Genomic DNA, 21,417 nt, shown 5'->3' with positions numbered 1-21,417 from the left:
CTGAGGCCTATATTCCAGGTCTACTCTGTTATTTCTCAATGGGTAGACCCAGCATCCAGACAAAATGCTTCCCTCAATCCTAGTTTGCTTCACACACCCCTCCAGCTTTGAGTAAAGTCAGAAAGATCATGAACTTTGTTGTTACCTTTTGTTTTTGGATTGACACACTGTTCCCAAATCACAGCTACACTAAAATCCTAGATGTTTTATTTGGGGCAGCAACCGTTTCTCAACAAGGGAAGACCAATAGAAAAGGCTTCAAAACAAACCAAGAAATTTTATCTTCTAGGCCAGGGGTTCCCAAACTGAGCTTCGTTCAGGTGCTCCATGGCGTATCTGGATTTGTGGTTGAAGATGGGATAGCACATCCATCACATTAAATATTTATATTGATATTCAGTAGTATTTTTATTACTACTTTTATTTTTTACATTCTGTTTTGTTGTATTACAATTTGAATTCTCTGGAACAAATATGGAATAAAATATTTGTCCCCTATTTTGTTTTGTTCTACAATCCATGCAAATTTTATAGATCTCTATAGTTGCCTTCTTTGGTCAGTGATTTTTTTTTTTACCCTTCTAGGCCAGTTTATGGTATCTTTTCTGAGATGTGTTATAGAGTGAGTTTGTGTGTAAGGGCCCATCCATACCTAATTGCAAAATCCACATTTTCCATATTCAGTTGGTGGGCTCAAGATCCATACATGTCCTGTTTGTGGTTGGATTTTTGTGAAAACCTGACTATCAAGCATCCATATGTGTGGGCTTTTTTTGGTCTAAATTGCTTTAGCATTGGCCACTCCCCAAGTCCACCCCTTTTCAATTACTGGTCCATAACAGTCGTTTGCTTTTTGCAAGAGTGCAGAAATGTATATATATTTTTAATTCCCATGCAAGCACAGGTTTGTGGATGTGCTATTGGGTGGGAAGGAGACAAGAGGCTTGGCATATGATGGAGGAACACCTTTGGACCACCTATTGCAGGAAAGTCCGTGGCATTGCAGCTGAGCACATGGAAGTTAATGCAATTGATTATTGGTTTAGGGAAGCATATTGTTTTTTTGGTGGTATTTCTAATGCAGATTTGTGAATGCGAAAATCCTTACTAGCTTGCAATGTCATATGGACGATAATGAATGAATGAGGACACAAAGCTATAATACTGCAGATTATACAATTGTATGGATGGGCCTAAGGCAGCATGATGCTTTCCCTTTAAATTATAGTGATTACTGAGTGTTTCAAGCTTGCAGGAAACTTGCAGCTGGCATGCTGGGAGTTGTAGTCTGGATTCGAGGAACTGGTGTCCAGGAAATACAAGCGGTATAAAGCTACCAGTTCTGGTAACGATCAGGACAGCAGAAAAGTCAGGGAAGAAATGGTACCTTCTGATTGAGAGCAGTATTCCAAGACCATTATTTATAATTTGGAAATGGGACAGGGAGAGACGTAGTAACATGGATTCTCCCTCACTTTAGCACTGATGGACTTCTTAAGGATCATATCTGGGTATTTTTAAAAGCTCAAGCAGATAAGCTGTGCTTTCTTTTTTGGAAACATCAGTAATAAGAGTATAGTGACTCAGACAGCGTGAGCATCTTTTAGAGAACAGTAGTTTGTTAAGGTTTGGAGAACTGTAGCTCTGTGGGGGCAAACTACAGTTCTCAGGATTCTGGGTGGGGGGTGTACTTTGTGTATGCAATTGCCTCAGCCACCATTGGCCCTGATGCTCTATAGACAAAGATAGAAGTCACACCACCTCTGCATCTATATAGTATAAGCTTTCCATGCTGGTATTAGCAATTAGAATTAATGTGTAATTCCAGAAGTGTCAAATTGACAACTGTTGGGGATATTTTTCTTCCCTGTCTGACCTAAAAACGTGCTGTTCTTGGGAGTGGCTAGTGAAGTTGTATCACAAAGTGAGAATTTAGACTGCAATCCAAACCCTACTTAGCTGGGAGTAAGCCCCACTGAATTCGGTAAGACTTACTTCTGAGAAGACATTTATTCTATTATTATACCACTATAAACAGTCATAGTTTCCCCCAAAGAAGGTGCTGGAAGTTGATAGCAGACTCCTGTTCTCACAAAGCTACAATTCCTTGAGTGGTCTAACAGTTATTCCCTCTTCCCAGACAACTCAGGGAATGAGGGGAATAGAGATCTCCTACCAACTCTCTTCACAATATACCCTTCCCAGGATTTTTTGGGGGAAGCCATTACTTTTTAAAGAGGAATAATAGTGGAATGAATGTGGTCATGGTTAGGACTGTGCTGTTACGTAAGGTAGCAATGGCCAGCAGTGAGTCATTGCCTCACTTTCCATCAGTGCAGGCTGACATTGTTTTTGAATTCTAGCCCCAATAAATTGCTAACCCAGAGGTCCTTTCCAGACAGAAAATAACACCTTGGTCCCAACCCAGCTACAGTTAAGGGTTACCAGCTGGCTGATCCTATGCAGAGCAAGGTGGACCTAACTGAATAGGATCAAGCTCCAAGGCTGCAATTCTATGCACGCTTACTTTACAGTAACCCCCATTGAACCCAGTAATGCTTACTTATGAGTAAGCAGGCATAGAATCAGTGATGGCTGGTGACCGTTGGGACTGGTGGGGCAGACGGCAGGGAGCCCAACAGTAGGTAGAGCCAGAGCCAATAGCAAGTGGAAACAACTAATTCTAGTTTTGTCCCCATCCTCCTCCCTGCTGACTGAGTTCTAAAGGGCAGCACTGATAGTTGAGGAGGAAGCTGGCAACCAGAGCCACCCCTTGGACTGGTTGTAAGTAAGAAGGCAGGCAGGTGAGGGCTGGCTGAGGGCAGACAGAGGTTGGTGGGACAGTGCCCCATTCATCCTAATCAGGGCCAGTGTGAGGTGTGACTGGGCCCCTGGGTGCCAGCCTGCCCCGAGCCCCCTGCTCCCAGCCCTCCCCTACAGACCATGCGGGACCGCTCCATCTACCTCTTCTCTCTTTCTTTCAGTAAATGCCCTGCATGCTAGGTGTGCAGGTCACTGCCATCAAACAAGATGGCAGCAGAGGTGTCTCTAAGAGGCTGATAAGCCCGCCCCTGCCAAGCATCCTGGAAGGGGAGTACTGTGATGTCCCTGTATTTTAATATCTGTAAATATGGTAAGTGCGGGTTTATTAAGTGATATATGGTAAGTGACTGAGTGAGAGGAGGGAGTACATGGGCTAGAATGCTGGCGAATGCTGTATGATGATTGGCTGAGCATTTGAGTGGCTGAAGGTATAAATGAGAGAATGACAGTTGGTTCAGGGTTCTGTTTTGTGGGGGAGTTGTTGGCGATTGGTTGTGGAGTGTGGATTGGAGTTGGTTGTGGGTTGGATTATATTTGGCTAGTATTTAGGCAGAATATATATGACTGGAAACATAAAGAGTGACACTATATGAAACCATACACTTATTGAACATTCCTAAAGTAATATTTTTATTTCCTGGTGTTATCAAATAAATACTTTTATTGGTTTACCAAAAGCCTGATCCTTGGCTGGGGATACACAGACCAGAAAGGAGGGCAGGGTAATTACCAAGGCTGGAGGGAAACAGTATCAAATAAATGGTGGCAGCGGTGAAGGGAGATATTGTAATATTGTCAAGTATCCAGAGCAACCCAGGATTGTATGCTTTATAGACAAAGATACAAGGGGGTTGTGGACAGCAAGGGCACCCAGACACAGAGTAACAAGCCATAGGGAGACTAAGGCGAAGTCTCTAGCAGTATTGTTTACAGGGAGTGACTGGTGGTGCTGCTTAGCAGTGGGATCTTGTGAGATCTGTGCTAGGGTGAGCTAAAGAAAAATAAAAAGTGTGATTCTGACTGCTGGTAGCCACGGGTGGGAGCCTGACAGGTGGTGCCAGTGGGAGGAACGTTACAAGCACTACCTCCACACTCTAAGGAGGGGCCCTTCAGGGGACCCGCTGGGCCACAGGGGCCCTCAACCAGGGCCCAACCTGGCTGCCCTTTGGCACTGGCCCTGACCCTAATGGGCCAGCCTGCATTACATAGGATCAAGTTGCACATTCTGTTGAAACCAATGGCAGTGAGTCACATAGCTAAAAACTTCATTGGTTTCAATTGAATGTGCAGTTTGATCTTTTGAAGCAGGACTAGGGTTCTGGTGCCCTCCAGATGGTGCTGAACTCCACCCAGCACGGCCAATGGTCAGGGCTCAGGAAGTTGGAGAGGCCCATCCCTTTGAGTGTCTCCACCTTCAAAAGTGAGGTTGGTATCTACCACAGATAGGGCCTTGTCTATGGTGGTACCTAATTTGTGGAACTCTATCCCCAAAACCTGTTTGACTGGTGCTGACATTGTGGGATTTGGGGTAACTAAGGGCCACATGCTGGTGGTGGGTGTGGCGTGGCCAGAGGCAAAAGTGGACACACACAAGCACAGTTCAAGGACTCATTCCTGCCAGGCAAAAGCACTTGAGGAGGATGCAGTTCAAGACAGGGATGCAGTCTGGGGAGGGGTTGTGGTCTGGAGAGAGTCCCAAAGGCCAGATGGAAAAGTGTGAAGGGCCGCATTTAGGTCCTAGGCCTGAGGTTCTCCACCTGTGACCTAGACCTTATAACTTTTCTGTTTTTTCAGGTGCCAGTTTTCCCCCCGAGCTTTCAATCTATAATGTTTTTCTTGTTGCCGGGTATTGTTCTGTTTGTCTTTGATGTGTTTTTTTTTTGTTTTGCTATTTATATTGCTGTTCTTAAAGTTTTTTATTGGAAGCTCTCTTATGCTTGCTTTTGGGGAACGGCAGGCAAAAGAAACCCGTGATAAATAAATAAATAAATTCAACCATACAGGCCATCGCTATCCTACCACTAAATGCAAGAGAATGAGAGTACAATCCTATATACTATAAGTCTGGATTTCTGAACATAAAAGCTACATAAAGAGGAGAAGGATACAAGCCCCCATGGTGCCATACTTTTTAGAATTTGGACATGACCAGGAGGCTCTACAGTTTTTCTGTCTGGAAAGATAAACATAAACAGGACAACAGTTACATATGCAGAAGGTACTGTACTGGATATACACATTAAATGTATGTATTTATTTATTTATTAGATTTATGTTCTGCCCTTCCTCCCAGTAGGAGCCCAGGGCGGCATACAGTGTTACCACATGGACTTAATGAAGAGATCAACTGGACAGTGATGTGATAAATTATTCAGCAACTTCAAAATTGATATCTAAGAACATGTTGATTTTTTTGGGGGGGGTGTTCCTGGAAGATTAGGATTTGTGATTTATTATCCCTTTAATAGCCCTTTAAGCATGACAGGGCAAAAGCTAGTATAACACTTGGGCTGGGCTCTATATTAAGCAAACTTTGAGCCACCCAATATACTGTTTGTTGGCTGACCTATGAGAGAATTCCTATTTGGAAAAAGCACTGTAAATAGGAGTGCCCATGGTAATATATTTACAGGTATCACTTCACATTAAATTTGGACAATTCTGAACTAAATACCTTTTTTCATATTGGGTAAAAACCACATGATAATTCAAGATCCATCAAAGGATATATATTCTCAGGAGAAGACAGATGTGTAGTATACAAACAAGTTTAAACATTTAGTTTTTTTCAGTTCTGGTGGGCTTATTTGTTCATTATATTTTTCTCTGTATAGGTCATTATATAATGGTGTGATACAACAGCAAACTGTTTATGTAGTGACAAAATTGAATCATATATTGTATCTATATTGACAACTAAAGAAGCCCCATTCAGGGTAGAAATGAGTTTGGTCTATTATCTAAGGATTTTTTAATGTAATATTTGGTTTGTTACAACATTGTTGGCTATATCAGTTGATATTTTGATATATTCCATATATATATAGAATAAATGGCTTGAGATTAAAGTTGGACATTTTTCTTAATTTTATTAACTTTGGTATTAATATTTTAGATACAGCCATACAAACCCAATTCTGTATTGCTAGGCAAAAGCAACCTGTCATGTATAAGCAAATAAATTCAACCATGCAGGCCATCGCTATCCTGCCACTAAATGCAAGAGAATGAAAGAGTTACAGTGCAATCCTACACCCATCTGCTCAGACTAAGTCCCACTGAGTTCAGTGGGGTGTTGTGCCCCATCCCAATCTCCGAGTAGTGAGAGATTCCCTGCTGGGAGGAAGGGCAGGATATAAATAAAATAATAAATAAAATAAATAAATAAGGGTCCCTGCGCTTACCCAGGGGTTTGGTTTCATTGGAAAGAAGGTCAGCAGAGTCTGTGGCGTCTTTATGAAATATGGTTTATTTATCCACTTTCTGGATCTCTTTAGCCCCCCCAGTCTGGGTGCTTACTGGCTTACTCCCCAGGAGAGGGTGTGGATGATTGCAGCCCAAGCCTTCAATCCTGTCCATGGTTATATGGAAGAAACTAAGTCTCACTGAACCTTATAAGGTAGGGGTAGCCGATGTGGTGCCCTCCAGATATTTTGGACTACAACTTCTATCCTCCCTGGCTGTTGGCCATGCTGGCTAGGGCTGATGGAAGTTGTAGTTCACCACATTAGGAAGGCACCACATTGGCTACCCCTACCATAAAGACTGGGCTGCTGGAGAACAGGGAAGGTCAACCCTATAGACAGTGAAAGAAGCTTGCTCCATCCTCTCCCCGTGATCTGTTTGCAAATCGTTACTGTGAAATATTTCAGAAAGAGTAGTCGCTGGGCATGATGCAATACACACAGAAAGGAGAAGTGGGGGTTAGGGTTGGAAAGGAAGGAAATGGACTCCTTCAAGTTGATTCCGACTTATGGGCGACCCTATGAATAAGGTTTTCAGGGTAAGCGGTATTCAGAGGTGGTTTACCATTGCCTTCCTCTGAGGCTGAGAGGCAGTGACTGGCCCAAGGTCACCCCGTGAGCTTCATGGCTGTGTGGGGATTCGAACCCTGGTCTCCCAGGTCGTAGTCCAACACCTTAACCACTACACCACACTGGCTCTCTAGGGGTTAGGGTTATAGAACATTTAATGTGGGGGTAGGGGTGGGGAAGATAAGATTAATAGTTGCATTGTTATTGTCCGAGGCAGCAGCTTAAGGCAACACAAAGCATAGCCACAAGGAAAATCTGAAGGTCCCTATGAATCTTCCCCCTGATCATGCTGGTCCTCCCTGCCATCACTCTGTATTCTCCACAGCACTACGTGGGCAATGATTTCAGAGTCTGTGAACAGCAGACTTTTTGCTAAAGTAGGGGAAAACAGAAAAGGAGGTGCCAAGCCCAAGGTGAGGAGAGCACAGCCCACATATGGAATGCAGCTCCTGAGTGGCTCAAACTATGCAATTCAAGGATGCCTTCACTTTGCATGCTTGCCTTCCTGCAGCTGCTCCATGGATGATGGGGAGCATTTCTGAAACAATATGCCTGCTCCTCTACTGCCTTCCTCTTGAGTTAGTTGTGGCTTCTAAAGGGATTTAATTAATAAATCCTTTCCCCCCCTTCTGTTCAGGTTTCGTTGGACATGGCTTACCTGAAAAACTGCTTGATGGACTGGAGGACTGGTATGTGTATGATGCCTCAGTTACTTCAAAGAGGGGTTTAAGGCTGTTATCTGTTGGACTTGGGTGATCTGGCTAATCTGGAAGGCTGAAATTTGAGGATATCATCCTTGATACCAGGATGAAGACTTGCAAATATGTCCCTGACTGGTCCCCTCAGAAGGGCCTGCCCTATGTATTTGGGCATGCTAGGCAGGGGCCTAATTCTACAAACCTGCATACCCAACTTTGCTGACACCCTTCAGCAGATTGCCCCAGGCCCACAACCAGCCTCAAAGTTCAGGGAGGGGCACTTAAAAAGTAGGGGGTGATTTTTTTCATAATAAATTTAATTATTTTTATTTAAAAAATGGGGGGGCAGAATTGGGGGGGTCTAGCCTTCCTGGCTATGGGCCTGGATTGCCTCCAACTGATGGGCTTCTGTATCTCTTCTAGACGGCTCCTTCCTCCCTTGCACCCTTCATCTTCTTTTTGGGCTCCCAAATGCATCAGATTTATGGCTTTGCTTCTTCAAGACCTGCTTTTTTTTAACTGTAGAATTTCTAACTGCTACCACTAACCTGGTGGTGCCTTTCTTAGGTTCCCAAGTCAGGCTTGGTTCATTTTAGCAGGACGTATTTCCTGCAGAGACAGAATCCTGAGCAAAGGTTGCCTGTCCAGGCAGGCACAGATGGAAATGCCTAAGAGGTATGCCTCACGTGCCTAGGCCTGTCATCTCTACAGGCAATGTTCTGAGTAAAGGTGCTAGGGAAAGGAGGGGCCTCTACAGTCCTGGGGGCTAGGGCTAACCCTAGTGAACAAGGCATCCTGGGCAGGAGAGGCTTGCCCTATCCTTGCTTTTTGGTTTTCAAGTCCTGTCTCTGCCTGAACAGCTCCTGTATTTTGTGCAGAGGATGGTGGTAATAAATAAAAGTCTCAGGTGTGGCTTGTTACCATTATTGCAGCTCTGTCTGTGAAAAAAGCTGCACCTAGTATAGTTCTGATGTCTGTGCATCTTCCTTGATCTCCCAGCCGGTGTCATTTTGCTGGCACTGAGCCAGGTCCTCCCTCTCCAGGTCCGTTCCTCAAGAGTTGTCTGCCTTCTGTGCACAATTGACCAACTGAACACTAGGCATAACCCAATATACATAGCCCAATCCTTGGGTACTCAGGAACTTGGATATGGCCAGGAGCGCCTTTGCCTGACTTACTTTGGTGCACAACTAAATCTGTTCCTGGAGACTGCAGACTTGGCCAGGGTAGCATATTCTTCAGTTACATCACAACTAGATTGCTGCAATGCACTTCATATATGGCTGCCTTTGGAGAGTGCTCAGAAACTGCAGTTGGTCCAGAATCCTGTGACTGGTCTGTTAACAGGGGTCGCATGTAACTCCCTTATTGAAACAGTTGAACTGGCTTCCAGGTTATTTCCAGGCCCAAATCAAAATGCTGGTGATGACCTTTAAAATCCTTTAGGTTCAGGACTAAGATATCTTAAAGACTGCCTTCCTCTGTATGAACATATTGAGATCATCATCAGAGGCCCTTGTGTGCCCCAGGGTCCTCAGAAATATGCTTAGTTGGGAGCAGGGACAGGGCCTTTTTAGTGGCTGCACCCAGGCTCTGGAGTTCCCTCCCCTGTCTAATGGCCTCCTGAAGGATGGTCAAAATCTTTCTTTTTTTAGGAAGGCTTTTGGGCCATAAAATGGTTATTCCCTTTTTGAAATAGTTTTAATTGCTGTTAAATTATTTTTGATGATTGTTCATTTTTAAAATCTTTTTCTCTGCTGTTTTAGTGTTTTATTACAACTGTATTCTTGTCACCCTTTTTAAATGGTTAATAGTACAATCCTATACATGTATATTCAAAAGTAAGTCCCATTTATTTCAGTGGGGCTTATAGGACAGGAGTGGGGAACCTTTGACCTTCCAGATGTTGCTGAACTACAACTTTCATCAGCCCTAGCAAGTGTGACCAATGGCCAGGGATGATGGGGGTTGTAGTTCAGCAACATCTGGATACAATGTGTATGATTTATCAGCCTAAATTATTGATTCAACTATGTTTAGGGTGACCAGGAGAAAAAGAAGGCAGGGCTGCTGCATCTTTTGATCGTTTTGCCGAAGAGGGAATTTCAGCAGGTATAGCCTGCATGACAAGCTACATCTGCTGTAATTCCCTCTTCTGCAAAATTATGGGTACAGAAGCCGTATTCTCCTTTGCACCAGGTCACCCTTACTTACACTGTTAGCCACTTTGGGTTTGTTGAGCAAAGGTAGGATATGAATGTTTTAAGTAAATAAATGCATAGTTTACTCAGAGGCGTGTTGCACTGTTTCGCAAGGAACTGGCAGTAATATTGCAAACCTACACTGGAAGAGATCTGGACACATTTATGTAGTCCATGATTAATATTATGTAATATTATGTATTAATATTTATGTAGAGAAGGAATTTCAGCTACACCTGTTGAAATTTCCTCTTCTACACAACTATTAAAAGTGCAGGAGCCCTGTCTTTTTTGCATCTAATCCTAATGATGACATCAGCACTTTCTTGAGTCTCTTACCTGCTCTCCCGTCTCTGACATAAGAGAGAAATGGGAAACCTTTGACCCTCCAGATGTTGCTAAACTACAACTCCCATCAGCCCTAGCAAGTATGGCAAAAGGACAGGGATGATGGGAGTTGTAGTTCAGCAACATCTGGAGGGCCAAAGGTTCTCCAAACTTGATGTAAGAAAAATCCAGCTCTGTCAGTCTCCTAGTACAGCCCTAAATCAGTGGCAGCCGATACAGTGTCCTCCAGATGTTGTTACTACAACTCCCATAATTCCTGACCACTGGCTATGCTGGCTGGGGCTCATGGAGTCCAAAACTCCTGGAGGTGTTGGCTACCCCTGCCCTAAATCAATGCCACAGACCATTAATATGCCTTCACAATTATACCAGAGGTTAAGCATAGTTTAGCAATGACATTTCTAACCCATAGAGATGTACCCACTTGGTGCATACCACTTTCTTATGAATCAAGCCATTAGAACCCATTCAGATATTGATGAGTACCTTTCACAACTATATGACAGGCAGAAGTAAACAGATGAAACATTTCCCAACATGAAGATGCCACAATGAAAAAAAAATCACCTTTTGATTTCTGCCTGTCAAGCAGCTGCTAAAACACTGAACTTCTCTGTCTATTACAAAAATAGGTCATCCTACCACTAAGGGGACCAGATGCAGAGGAGTCCGGGTGGGGAGAAACCCGTGGGTGTAGGTCTCATACTTTTAATTGCTGTTTAGAAGAGGAGATTTTTGGCATGCGCCTCTTCCTAAAGCTGCAGCTTCCAAAATGTCCTCTTCTATATGAATTGCAGCTACAGAAGCTCGGTCCTCTTTTGCTTCTAAGCGCCCTACCTAGCACGCTCTCTAGCCACTCCTACTCGGTTCCTCCTGCTCTGTCTGGTGATGAAAGAGTTAGCACGACGACCCGAGATTTGCAGTTTGTAGATGGAGCACCCACCTCGGAAATGATTAGTTTTCTTTGCAGCCTCCCTTAAACAAAGAAGGGCTAGGGAGTGGCTACCTTTTAGGCACGCCCCCTCTTCTACGGAGGCCCCTCCCCCTCCTTTATAAACCCACTGCGGCAAGGCGGGTTATAACAGGCGAAGCTGCTTCTCACAGAGACTCCGTCGCACCGACTCAGCGTGAGGTCTCAGCCCCGCCGTTCCACATCATGGTGAGGGGGACAGGGGCTAAGGAGCTGCGTGTGGGAACTTTGACTGCTACAGTAGCAAGCCTCGCTATCTTTTCCTGGTTTGGAAAGCGCGTCTTCCATCTCCTGGCTCGCAATTTCCACTCTGCGCGTCCGCGCAATTACCTGGCACCTATCGTGGCAGGTGTCTTGAGGCGCCGGCCCATGTAGGTTGGGGCGGGGGGGTCATTCTGGGTCCTAGCTAGGATGGTGCCCGTCTGTTGCATGACCTTGGGGTCAGGAGTCGGTACTCCCCTTCCCACAGAAATATGGCGAAGGTGTAGCCAGGCCTATGTGCGAGGTGGAGAAGCAAGATGGCCAGGGAACTTCCCCCGAGGTCCGCATTGTAGGACACGGAAGCTACCCGACAGGCGTGATGCACGTGTGGAAGGAGTGGGGGAGCAGCCACATAACAGGATCGGGCAGGCCTAGCCTTTGCCTCTGATAGTATTTGGCTGGCTGCCCAGATCTACTCCTGTGCGCGCTCAGTCTCTCGGCGGTTACCTTATAGCCACGTTGGTGCAACGAACAGGGACAGCTGGCTTTGAGGAGCAGGCTGCGAACTCATGCGGAAGACGAGAAGAGAGCTAAGGAAGTTGGTGTGGGCAACTTTCAAGAGCTGTCACCTCCCGATGGCATGGAGGAGCGGAGGGAATATTCTAGTGGGAGCGTTCTGAAGAGTGGTGCAGCAAATGTACCCATTTCTAACCGACCATCGCACACGGATTGTGGGGGCAGGAAGTTATTAATAGGCAGGTAGCAGGAAGGGCGAGTTGGGCCAGGGCGCTCCGCTTCCAGCTAGATCCCAGGGCTGGAAATAGTTGGGCTGGCGGCTGGCTTCCTTCCAAAGTAGGTATTCGCATCTCCCGTCTCATCTCGGGGGAATCTTCTCACTTTGAGGGAGGGACTCCTATATTTAGCCGTTCCAGGCTGGACGTCTGAATGAGCAGGAAGCTGGCGTCCGTTGTCAGCCCCAGTTCCGCCCCAGTACCACCCCAGGCGAGCCTCGCAGATCGGGGTGCTGGCGCTTTCTAGTAGCTAGACTCGTTCTCCCAGCTCCGGGTGCCGATTCCCTGGAGGCCGCCGGGGCGTTTTCACTAGTGACGCACTGCTTTTTCTCCTGAACTTGGACTGCGTCATTTTTGAATGTGCCTCTGAGGGGAAGGCGGAAGAGAGCCATTTTAAAAATCGCATGTTCATTCTAGCTACCCAATAGTCGGAGTTTTAATTTGAATTTCGAAACGGGAAGTGCGAGGAACCCGACGTAAGGCGCCACTCAAGAGAATGCTCTGTCCCTTGGGAGGGGTTCAGAACCGGCTGGCTTTCGTGACTACACATTCCTTGCCACAAAACACTGCTTTGCCAGCCACTAATAGTTTTCTCGTCCTGTTACTTGGCCCCCATCTGTACAGTATCGGTGGCTCTGGTGCTTTTCCATTCTAGTGCTTGCTATCAGCACCGGGAAGCCTATAGCAGAGCAAAAACTGAGGGAGGGATTTGGTGTTTGAGCCTCAGCAGCAGAGGAATGAGTTTGGCCACATCTTCACATCTGACTAGTCAACGGACAAGGTGCATCTGAAGGGAGAGGGGCTTAGTTCACCTGATCTTACCTAGTTGGTTTGTATTATGGTCAGCTTAGAGCTTGAAAGTTGTCACTCAGTCACCCTTTTACCAACTCTGTAAGGAAGGTCAGAATTCCTATATTGGAAGTTGAAGATCAGATAAAAGCTTGTTGAAGACCACCTAATGCAAAAGAGAAACTTGAACCTGGTACTTGCTGCCTCGCACCTATTATGCTCAGTTAGTTTCTCTTTAGCCATCAACTTTACAAAAGTTAGCTATTGTATATTGTTCTCAGTGTGTTTGCAGAAATGTAAAGTTGTATCTTCCTTGTGCAGTTGAAGTATTGTCCATTGTGGATGCTGTTAAGAGTTAGGATTTTTTTAAAAAAGGGGTGCAAAAAGTAGATGTCTGTTCTTGAAGCATAAGAATTTGTAACTTTACACAGAAAAGCTCACTAATTATATCTTCATCCTTCTTACAGTAACATACCAGAACCAAAATAGTCCTGAAACTTGCATGCTCTTGACTCTTAGCCAAACTGTTTAACCAACCAAGATGCCTATCAATTATGGGCAAGATGCACTTGTTTGGTTTTTAAGAGGTTGTTCTGGGGTGTTACTACAAGAAGGTACAAATATACTTAAGATGTAGAGCACAATCCTGTTCATATTTACTCTGAACAAAATCTCATTGAGTTGAGTCTTTGGAACTTAAAACTTGATTTCAAAACGTCATGTCTGAAATCTTATTTCTACTTTAGACCATAATTAGGAATGTGACCAAATCTTACTTGTGGCATTGCCTCTGATGCTACTTGCTGCAATGCACCAGTTTCCCAAAGCTAGTGTTGTAAGTGTAAACACAGTGCAGATGTCTGACAAACTCTCCCTTGGGAGTGCAAGAATAAATTTGTTCATTTATTTATTTACGTATAATATGTACTTTCATAAAAATATATGAAGGTAGTATGCAAGATATAAAATAAAATCTGCAAAAAGGATCCATAAAACATTATAAACATCAATAAGTACAGAGTGGTTAAAAAGAGACCAGTCATATTGTAAAGGCCTGCCAAAACAGTATAGTTTTCAAAAGATGTCTGAAAGAAGGGAGGGAAGGTTCTTGTTAAACCTCTACTGGTGGGGAATTTCATAGGACAGGGCTTGTCACACTTGGTCCCTAGTGAAGGCTCACTGAACATCAGGGTGTAGGGAACCATCAGAAGTGCTCCATCGGAGGATCTCTGGTCCAGGGGGGACAGAAGGAAGCAAGTACTTCAATGAGGCAGGGAGGCTGAGTGGTATGGGGGGAAAAGACTCTTAACAAGAGCAGCAAAACTTTGGTCATGATTTTATTGGATGGAATGTCACCTCTGTGGTAGCTATCTTTGTCCCAACATGACTGTTCCAATTTGGCAGTGGTTGGATGGTTTGTCCTACTGGTGTGTGCACTGATCTGACCTGGTGGTTCCACTTGTACTCCTTCTAAATGGAAGCAATGGGCTATAGCCCATGCTCTTCTATGGGAAATGTGCATTCCAGAGCAATGCTCAGAGTGAGTGCTGTCATCCTTGGTAGTAATGCCCAGAGTGAGTGCTGTCAGGCTTGCATTTTCCCACCATAGATGGGTGAAGTTTTGGTGAAAGGGACTCTGTGTTAGATTCACATGGCATATGTTACTTAATAGAGATGGTCTCAGGAGGCCTAGTTCTTGCTGAAAACAAGCTTATCCTTTCCCCCATTATCTAGTTTCTAAGTGTGGTGTAGTGATTAGAGTGTTGTACTACAACCTGGGAGACCAGGGTTCGAATTCCCGCATAGCCATGAAGCTCACTGGGTGACTTTGGGCCAGTTACTGCCTCTCAACCTAAGAGGAGGGCAATGGTAAAACCACCTCTGAATACCACTTAACATGAAAACCCTATTCATAGGGTCACCATACGTCGGGATCAACTTGAAGGCAGTCCATTTCCATTTTTAAGTGGAAGAATGCTTATGATGGAGTAGTTAATCTTATGATTTTCCCCATCTGCCATCTGAAGTAGTACAGCTTGGACACAGGTTTGCCACATCAGTAAAGTCCTGGTGTTAAAGCTGTAGCCAGTTACTGTAGGCAGGGAACCCCATTACCAAGGGAGGATTCCCCCTCCTTCCCATTCCTGACATGTAGCTTTCCTGCTTTTTTCAGTCTTAGCCTCTTCCAGCTCTACCAATATTACTTGCTCTGAACAGCTCACTAGTTCTTCTCTCTGAATTGGATAGGGATAATATCTTGATGTGGAGTGGGAGGTGACCGTTCTGATTTAAAGCACAGTGTTCTATGTCTTCCCAGGCCCATTCAGCTTGAGTGCTGGCAGTGAATCAAGGTTGTCACAGCAAGAAGATAGCTAACACCATGGGCTGAGTTGCCCAACAGGCTGGATGGCTCTGTAAACAGCTACCCTCCCTGACCTAAATTGTGATTGTGTGACCCACAGAGCTCCAGCTGGCATAAACTGGCCAGCCACCTGAGCTCTTTGGCAATTTTCTCTTGGACTGTTGCCTGCGTGGCCACTACATTCTACACTCCGTAATGATGTGATGATGACTTCTAATGGTGGGGTTGCAGTTAGATCAGGGCAGGTTTCAGCCAGCAACCCTAGAGTTGGCTTTTGGGCCACAGATCTGTTTGTGGAGGTGGTGGGCAACTATTCTCAGTCCTTCCTGGTTCCTTCTGCTTCCCATTCAGTGGGTCTGTGCTAGCCTTCATAAACATGCTGTTTGCAAACTGCTTCTGACCATTCAGATCTGATTCAGGGGGAGTGAGCTCTATGCGGTGCCATCGTCATTGTCTTGGCTGCCAATTTGGCGGTGACTGGATGTCACCTGTGTGTGGATTCAGGCACCTTTGCCCTGGGGACAGAGAGAAGGAATTGATTATTCATGCTCATGTTTTGCCCTGATGTGTTTCCCTAGGTTGCATGGTGCTGGAATGCAGAGGGATGCCAGCCTATGAAATGCATAGAATAAATGTGTGTGTGTGTGTGTGTGCGTGTGTGTGTGTGTGCTGTGTAGAGCAGGGGAGAGAAGCACGTTGAAGAGACCTGTATGCATTTTTTGTAAACTGCAGAGTGTGGGCATGAATGTGTGTGTATTTTGAGGATGTATTGTTTTGTGGAAGTGTGCAGAGTGGCAGTTTATGGTAACTCCTCTGTGGCTTTGGTGTGCAACAGACTGCTTAACTATGCTGCTACATGTGCAGTTCACTTCAGTCACTGTCGCATTAAATTCTGAAATGGCATCAGTGTTAATATATAAGGGATAGATTGAAGTGCCTCAATTTAATGCACAGCTGAGCTTCTCACCCTCCCATGTGCTTTAGCACTACATTTTAAGAAACAGATGATTCTGCCACCCTGCACTGTAGCTGGAGGATTAGGAATCTGTAGCCCTCAAGATGCTCATGGATTCCAGATCTGCCCCAACCAGCATGGCTAATGGTTAAGGATAATGGGAGTTATAATCCAGCTGCATCTGGAGGGCCATATCCTTTCTGTAACAATTTGGAGCATAGGTAGCCAGACTAGAGGCAAAACCACACCAAGACTTGGGGTTGGTTTGCACAAAGTGTTTATTAAAATGCCACACTGAAATACTCCAGACGCACTCACCCAAAAGGTTGACTGCTGCTGATTGTTGAATTGCAAGGGTATGCAGCTGAACAAATGGTCCTGTTAAAAACAAAACAATCCTCTCCTGCCAATAAGTGTGCACAAGCTGCCATGTGTTTGCTTCATTATGGTCCATGGCTTGGAATCCTTCACTCTTGGTGGTTCTACTCCGTTCCATCTCCTTTCTGCTAAAGAAGGCTCACAAGTCTCTTCCTCTCTACACAGCGTGAGTGTATCTCAGTCCATGTCGGCCAGGCTGGCGTGCAGATGGGCAACACCTGCTGGGAGCTTTACTGCTTGGAACATGGGATTCAGCCAGATGGACAGATGCCAAGCGAGAAGACCATTGGAGGAGGGGATGACTCCTTCACCACCTTCTTCTGTGAAACTGGAGCTGGAAAGCATGTGCCCCGGGCTGTCTTTGTGGACTTGGAGCCCACTGTGATTGGTGAGTGCATATGAGCAATCTAGGCCTTAAAAGCTCTCTGGTTTGGGCAGAGTTCTGTGCTCGCTATTGGGAGGGCAGGGCGAGGCAAGTATTCAAACCCTGTAGAAGCGAAGGAATCCTTGAACACTAGGTCAGTAGCTGGTAGTCCTTAGGCCAAATTTACATCTGTGGTATGTAATCTTGCTCTGGAATTGACCACCTATAGGACTGTGGATGAGTGGCAGCTGTAGCAATGGGATCTGGCAGCATGTAATGGAGGAGGAGCTTGACTTGCCATCTCCTGACTCAATTCTCTTAGAGGTGGTCCATCAGAACTAGTAATTGGCCAGAGATGCACACTATATTTCACATGCTAGCATAGTGATTTGGGCAGTGAATTCCAAGAGTATTTTGGGTCCCGTGAGATTCTGAGGCATTTGAACTGTACCCAATCACTCTTTCCATTTTGGTAGATGCCTCTGAGGTCCTCAGCTTGCTCGCTACATTGAAAAATCTATCATAATGAGAATTTATTTGGCATCCCCACCTCTTTTTCCAGATGAGATCCGTGGTGGCACTTACCGCCAGCTCTTCCATCCAGAGCAGCTGATTACCGGCAAGGAAGATGCTGCCAACAACTATGCTCGTGGGCACTACACCATTGGCAAAGAGATCATTGATATAGTGCTGGACAGGATCCGGAAACTGGTATAATCATGGTGTGGGATGGGAATGGAAATCCAGCTCTACCCACTTTTGTCATTAGTTTAATGCACCCCTGGCAAGGGCCCCCGAAAGGTTTCCCATGAGAAAATGCAGCCCAAGCTGAAAAAGGTCCCCCACGTTAGGCACAATGTGTAGTTGCCCCAGTTCTACTTTCTGTTTGCCTCCACCACTCATTGTTTCCTTAGGTCCTTATCACTTTTTTATTACTGCTTTAGCCAGCCAGCCTGCCTCTTCAATGGCCCTCCTAGACACCCACTCTGCCTTCTGCCCACCCCAGCACACAGCTCAGTTTCTTAAGAATCCACTCACTGTGCTGTCTCCTCCCCTCAGATTCATTGCCTACTCACTTCTCATTGCCTCTCCTTCCCTCAGTGACTACTGTTGTCAGAAGCATATCTGAATGTAGGACAGCAGAAGGGACCAAGGTAGTCACATGGGTGTCTTTCGTCCTCCTTAGTGGCATGCAAGGGCAGGGTGTGAACACGATCTTTCAGTCTTTCAGGGGTCCCCTGGAAGTGAGGAAGCAGCACCATTTCTTCCCTTCTTGGGCACTTTGCATGAAGTGAAAGGATCATACTTGTGCTGCCAGGATACTTTTCACCACCCCATCCCCACCCAGAGGAGACAGGGGGTAGTCTCATGCACACAGTTCAGTGCCACAAGTACAAGGTAACATAGCACCTCCTAACCTTTAAGAGCTACTTGCTCTTCTAGATTGTGAGTGAGAGAGAGAGATAATACCACGCATGGGTTTGTTCATGAGAACTGGGAGTGGGAGGAGCCTTGTCTCTCAGAACAAGGAAATATTGTCACTAAGCAACCAGATAATTGCAGACTTCAGCTAAATGAAGTCTAAAAAAATCTGAAGTTTATGGATGAAGGAATAGATACTCTGCTGAGTCTCCTAGGTCAGAACAGTATATTTAACTGCAGGCTGAGAGAAACTAACTAATATTTAGCATCAATTTATTCTGGGGTCTCTCAACAGGCTGACCAATGCACAGGACTCCAGGGATTCCTTGTCTTCCACAGCTTTGGGGGAGGCACTGGCTCAGGATTCACTTCCCTGCTGATGGAACGGCTCTCGGTTGACTACGGCAAGAAGTCTAAGCTAGAATTTGCTATTTACCCAGCTCCACAAGTCTCCACAGCTGTGGTGGAGCCCTACAACTCCATCCTCACCACACACACCACCCTTGAGCACTCAGACTGTGCTTTCATGGTGGACAATGAAGCCATCTATGATATCTGCCGCAGGAACCTGGACATCGAGCGCCCAACTTACACAAACCTCAACCGCCTTATCAGCCAGATTGTGTCCTCTATCACAGCCTCCCTGCGCTTTGATGGGGCTCTCAATGTAGACCTGACAGAGTTCCAGACCAACCTAGTGCCCTACCCTCGCATCCACTTCCCTCTGGCCACCTACGCTCCAGTCATCTCTGCAGAGAAGGCCTATCACGAGCAGCTTTCTGTAGCTGAGATCACAAATTCTTGCTTTGAGCCTGCTAATCAGATGGTGAAATGTGACCCCCGCCATGGCAAATATATGGCGTGCTGCCTTTTGTATCGGGGTGATGTGGTGCCCAAGGATGTCAATGCTGCTATTGCTGCCATAAAGACCAAGCGCAGCATCCAGTTTGTGGACTGGTGCCCCACAGGCTTCAAGGTGGGCATCAACTACCAGCCCCCCACTGCAGTTCCTGGTGGAGACTTAGCCAAGGTGCAACGGGCAGTGTGTATGCTGAGCAACACCACTGCCATTGCTGAGGCCTGGGCCCGCCTGGACCACAAATTTGACCTGATGTATGCCAAGCGGGCCTTCGTCCACTGGTACGTAGGGGAAGGCATGGAAGAAGGGGAGTTCTCTGAGGCACGAGAAGACATGGCCGCGCTGGAGAAGGATTATGAAGAGGTGGGCATTGACTCATATGAGGATGAAGAGGAGGGAGAAGAGTAACTATAGATGCCCTACTTTGTCTGATGGACCTTCCTTTTCATTAAAGTACGTTTGATTTTAATCTGAATTTCTGTGGTATGCCTCTTTCTTGGCCAGGATTATGGCTGCTCCATCCTGATGGAGCAGTCTAATGCAATCATTCCTCAGTGCCATGCAGTAGTGATAGTCTTTTCCTTCCATGCCCTGCAGCTGGAGGGATGCAAAAAAGAGAAGGTGCATTTCTTACATCAAATGTGTCCAAGAAAATGTATGCTGGGGGTTGCCAAAGTGGTGCACATGAAGACCTTTGCAGGTGCCCCAAGGCAGGGCCCCCAGACTGAGCTTACTTTTTTTCAAAGTATCTAGTGAATCAAAATGTACAGGCATCCTTCTAAGAGATTTCTGTCAAATGAACCAGCCTGGTTGCTCCCACCTATCAACATTTTTAGCCAGTGAGTGAAGTCAGAGCTGTGACTGATAAGCGAGTTGTTTGGATATCAGGCAATAGGAATTCCTGTGGTCATTAAGAGATGCTGTTTCCCCTCCCCTTTAGTGCATGTTTCTAGCTTCTGTCTTATTTTCTAGAGGACTTTGGCATTTCCATAGTTTGCCCTTCCTTTTCCCCCTAGAAACCAGAATGCATCTTTCCTCTTTTGGGTTCATCTGAGATCAGCTACCCCCAGTTGTTATCTGCAGCAAATACTACACAATAAGTTTGGGTGGATGCTAAAGAATCCCCTCCCCAAATGAAAAATGTGAAAACTTTGCAAAGAGACTTAGGCATGCCTCCTGATGTCCAGGAACTCATTAAACACTCACTGTATAATTAACCGACAGTGCAGTGGTATACATGTGTACTTCAGAAGTAAGTCTTTGTGTTGAACGGAGCTTACTCCCAGGTAAGTGGGTGCAGGATGGCAGCCTAGAGTTTGTTTTAGGATTGGCATTGGGAAAAACAGGGTTCTTGTGCCTTTAACAGCTGTATCTCCACAGTCGGAACCAGTGGGGCATACCTGACATTCATTTATTTTATTTATTACATTTATATACCACCCCATAGCTGAAGTTCTCTAGGCGGTTTACAGCAATTTAAAACACAAAAACAATTTAAAAACACAATTAAAAAAAATAAAAACAATTTGAAAACACATGCTAAAATGCCTGGGAGAAGAGGAAAGTCTTGACCTGGCGCTGACAAGATAACAGTGTTGGTGCCAGGCGCACCTCGTCAGAGACATCATTCCATAATTTGGGGGCCACCACTGAGAAGGCCCTCTCCCTTGTTGCCATCCTCGGAGCTTCCTTCGGAGTAGGCTGTGATGCCCCTGTATTTATAATACTGTAAATATGGTAAGTGCGGGTTTATTAGAGTATATATGGTAAGTAGACTGAGTGAGAGGGGGGAGTACATGGGCTGGAATGCTGGATAATGTTGTATTATGATTGGCTGAGCATTTGAGTGTCTGAAGCAGCCTTTCTCAACCGGTGTGCCTCCAGATGTTGTTGGACCACAACTCCCATCAGCATTGGCTGAGGCTGATGGGAGTTGTGGTCCAACAACATCTGGAGGCACACTGGTTGGGAAAGGCGGGTCTGAAGGTATAAATGAGAGGATGACAGTTTAGAATGGGGGTGATTAGCTGGTTCTGTTGGGAGTTCTGAGGGAGGTTGGAGTTGGTTTTGTGGGCTGGATTGGATTAGGGTGGTAGTGAAGCAGGTTATTGACGGCTAGAAACATAAAGAGTAACGCAGCTTATGAAACCACATGCTTGTTGACAATACCTTTAAGTAATCTTGTTATTCCCTGTGTATATAAATAAATATTTCTTGGTTTA

General features: G+C 45.5%; 1 protein-coding gene across 2 annotated transcripts; it reads left to right on the top strand.

The window, feature by feature from the left end:
* The first annotated feature begins 11,153 nt into the window (after positions 1–11,153).
* LOC133376715 (tubulin alpha-4A chain) lies at positions 11,154–19,670 on the top strand. Of its 2 annotated transcripts, none has more exons than XM_061609380.1 (4): positions 11,154–11,263; positions 16,716–16,938; positions 17,477–17,625; positions 18,632–19,670. In XM_061609380.1, exons 1-4 carry the CDS (start codon positions 11,261–11,263, stop codon positions 19,601–19,603), a joined length of 1,347 nt encoding a protein of 448 aa, XP_061465364.1. In that variant the 5' UTR covers positions 11,154–11,260; the 3' UTR covers positions 19,604–19,670. The 2 variants fall into 2 exon arrangements, with proteins under 2 accessions (XP_061465364.1, XP_061465365.1); XM_061609381.1 differs by lacking the exon at positions 11,154–11,263 and adding an exon at positions 11,345–11,445.
* The last annotated feature ends 1,747 nt before the right edge of the window (positions 19,671–21,417 follow it).

The sequence above is a fragment of the Rhineura floridana genome, chromosome 2, assembly GCF_030035675.1.
Source record: "Rhineura floridana isolate rRhiFlo1 chromosome 2, rRhiFlo1.hap2, whole genome shotgun sequence".
Lineage (NCBI taxonomy): Eukaryota > Metazoa > Chordata > Lepidosauria > Squamata > Rhineuridae > Rhineura > Rhineura floridana.
This window is presented reverse-complemented; position numbering and strand designations above follow the sequence as displayed.

Coding starts and splice junctions, on each gene's coding strand:
- LOC133376715 (XM_061609380.1), top strand. Junction 16,939..17,476: donor CTTGGAGCCCACTGTGATTG/GTGAGTGCATAT, acceptor CTCTTTTTCCAG/ATGAGATCCGTGGTGGCACT. Junction 17,626..18,631: donor TGGACAGGATCCGGAAACTG/GTATAATCATGG, acceptor GTCTCTCAACAG/GCTGACCAATGCACAGGACT.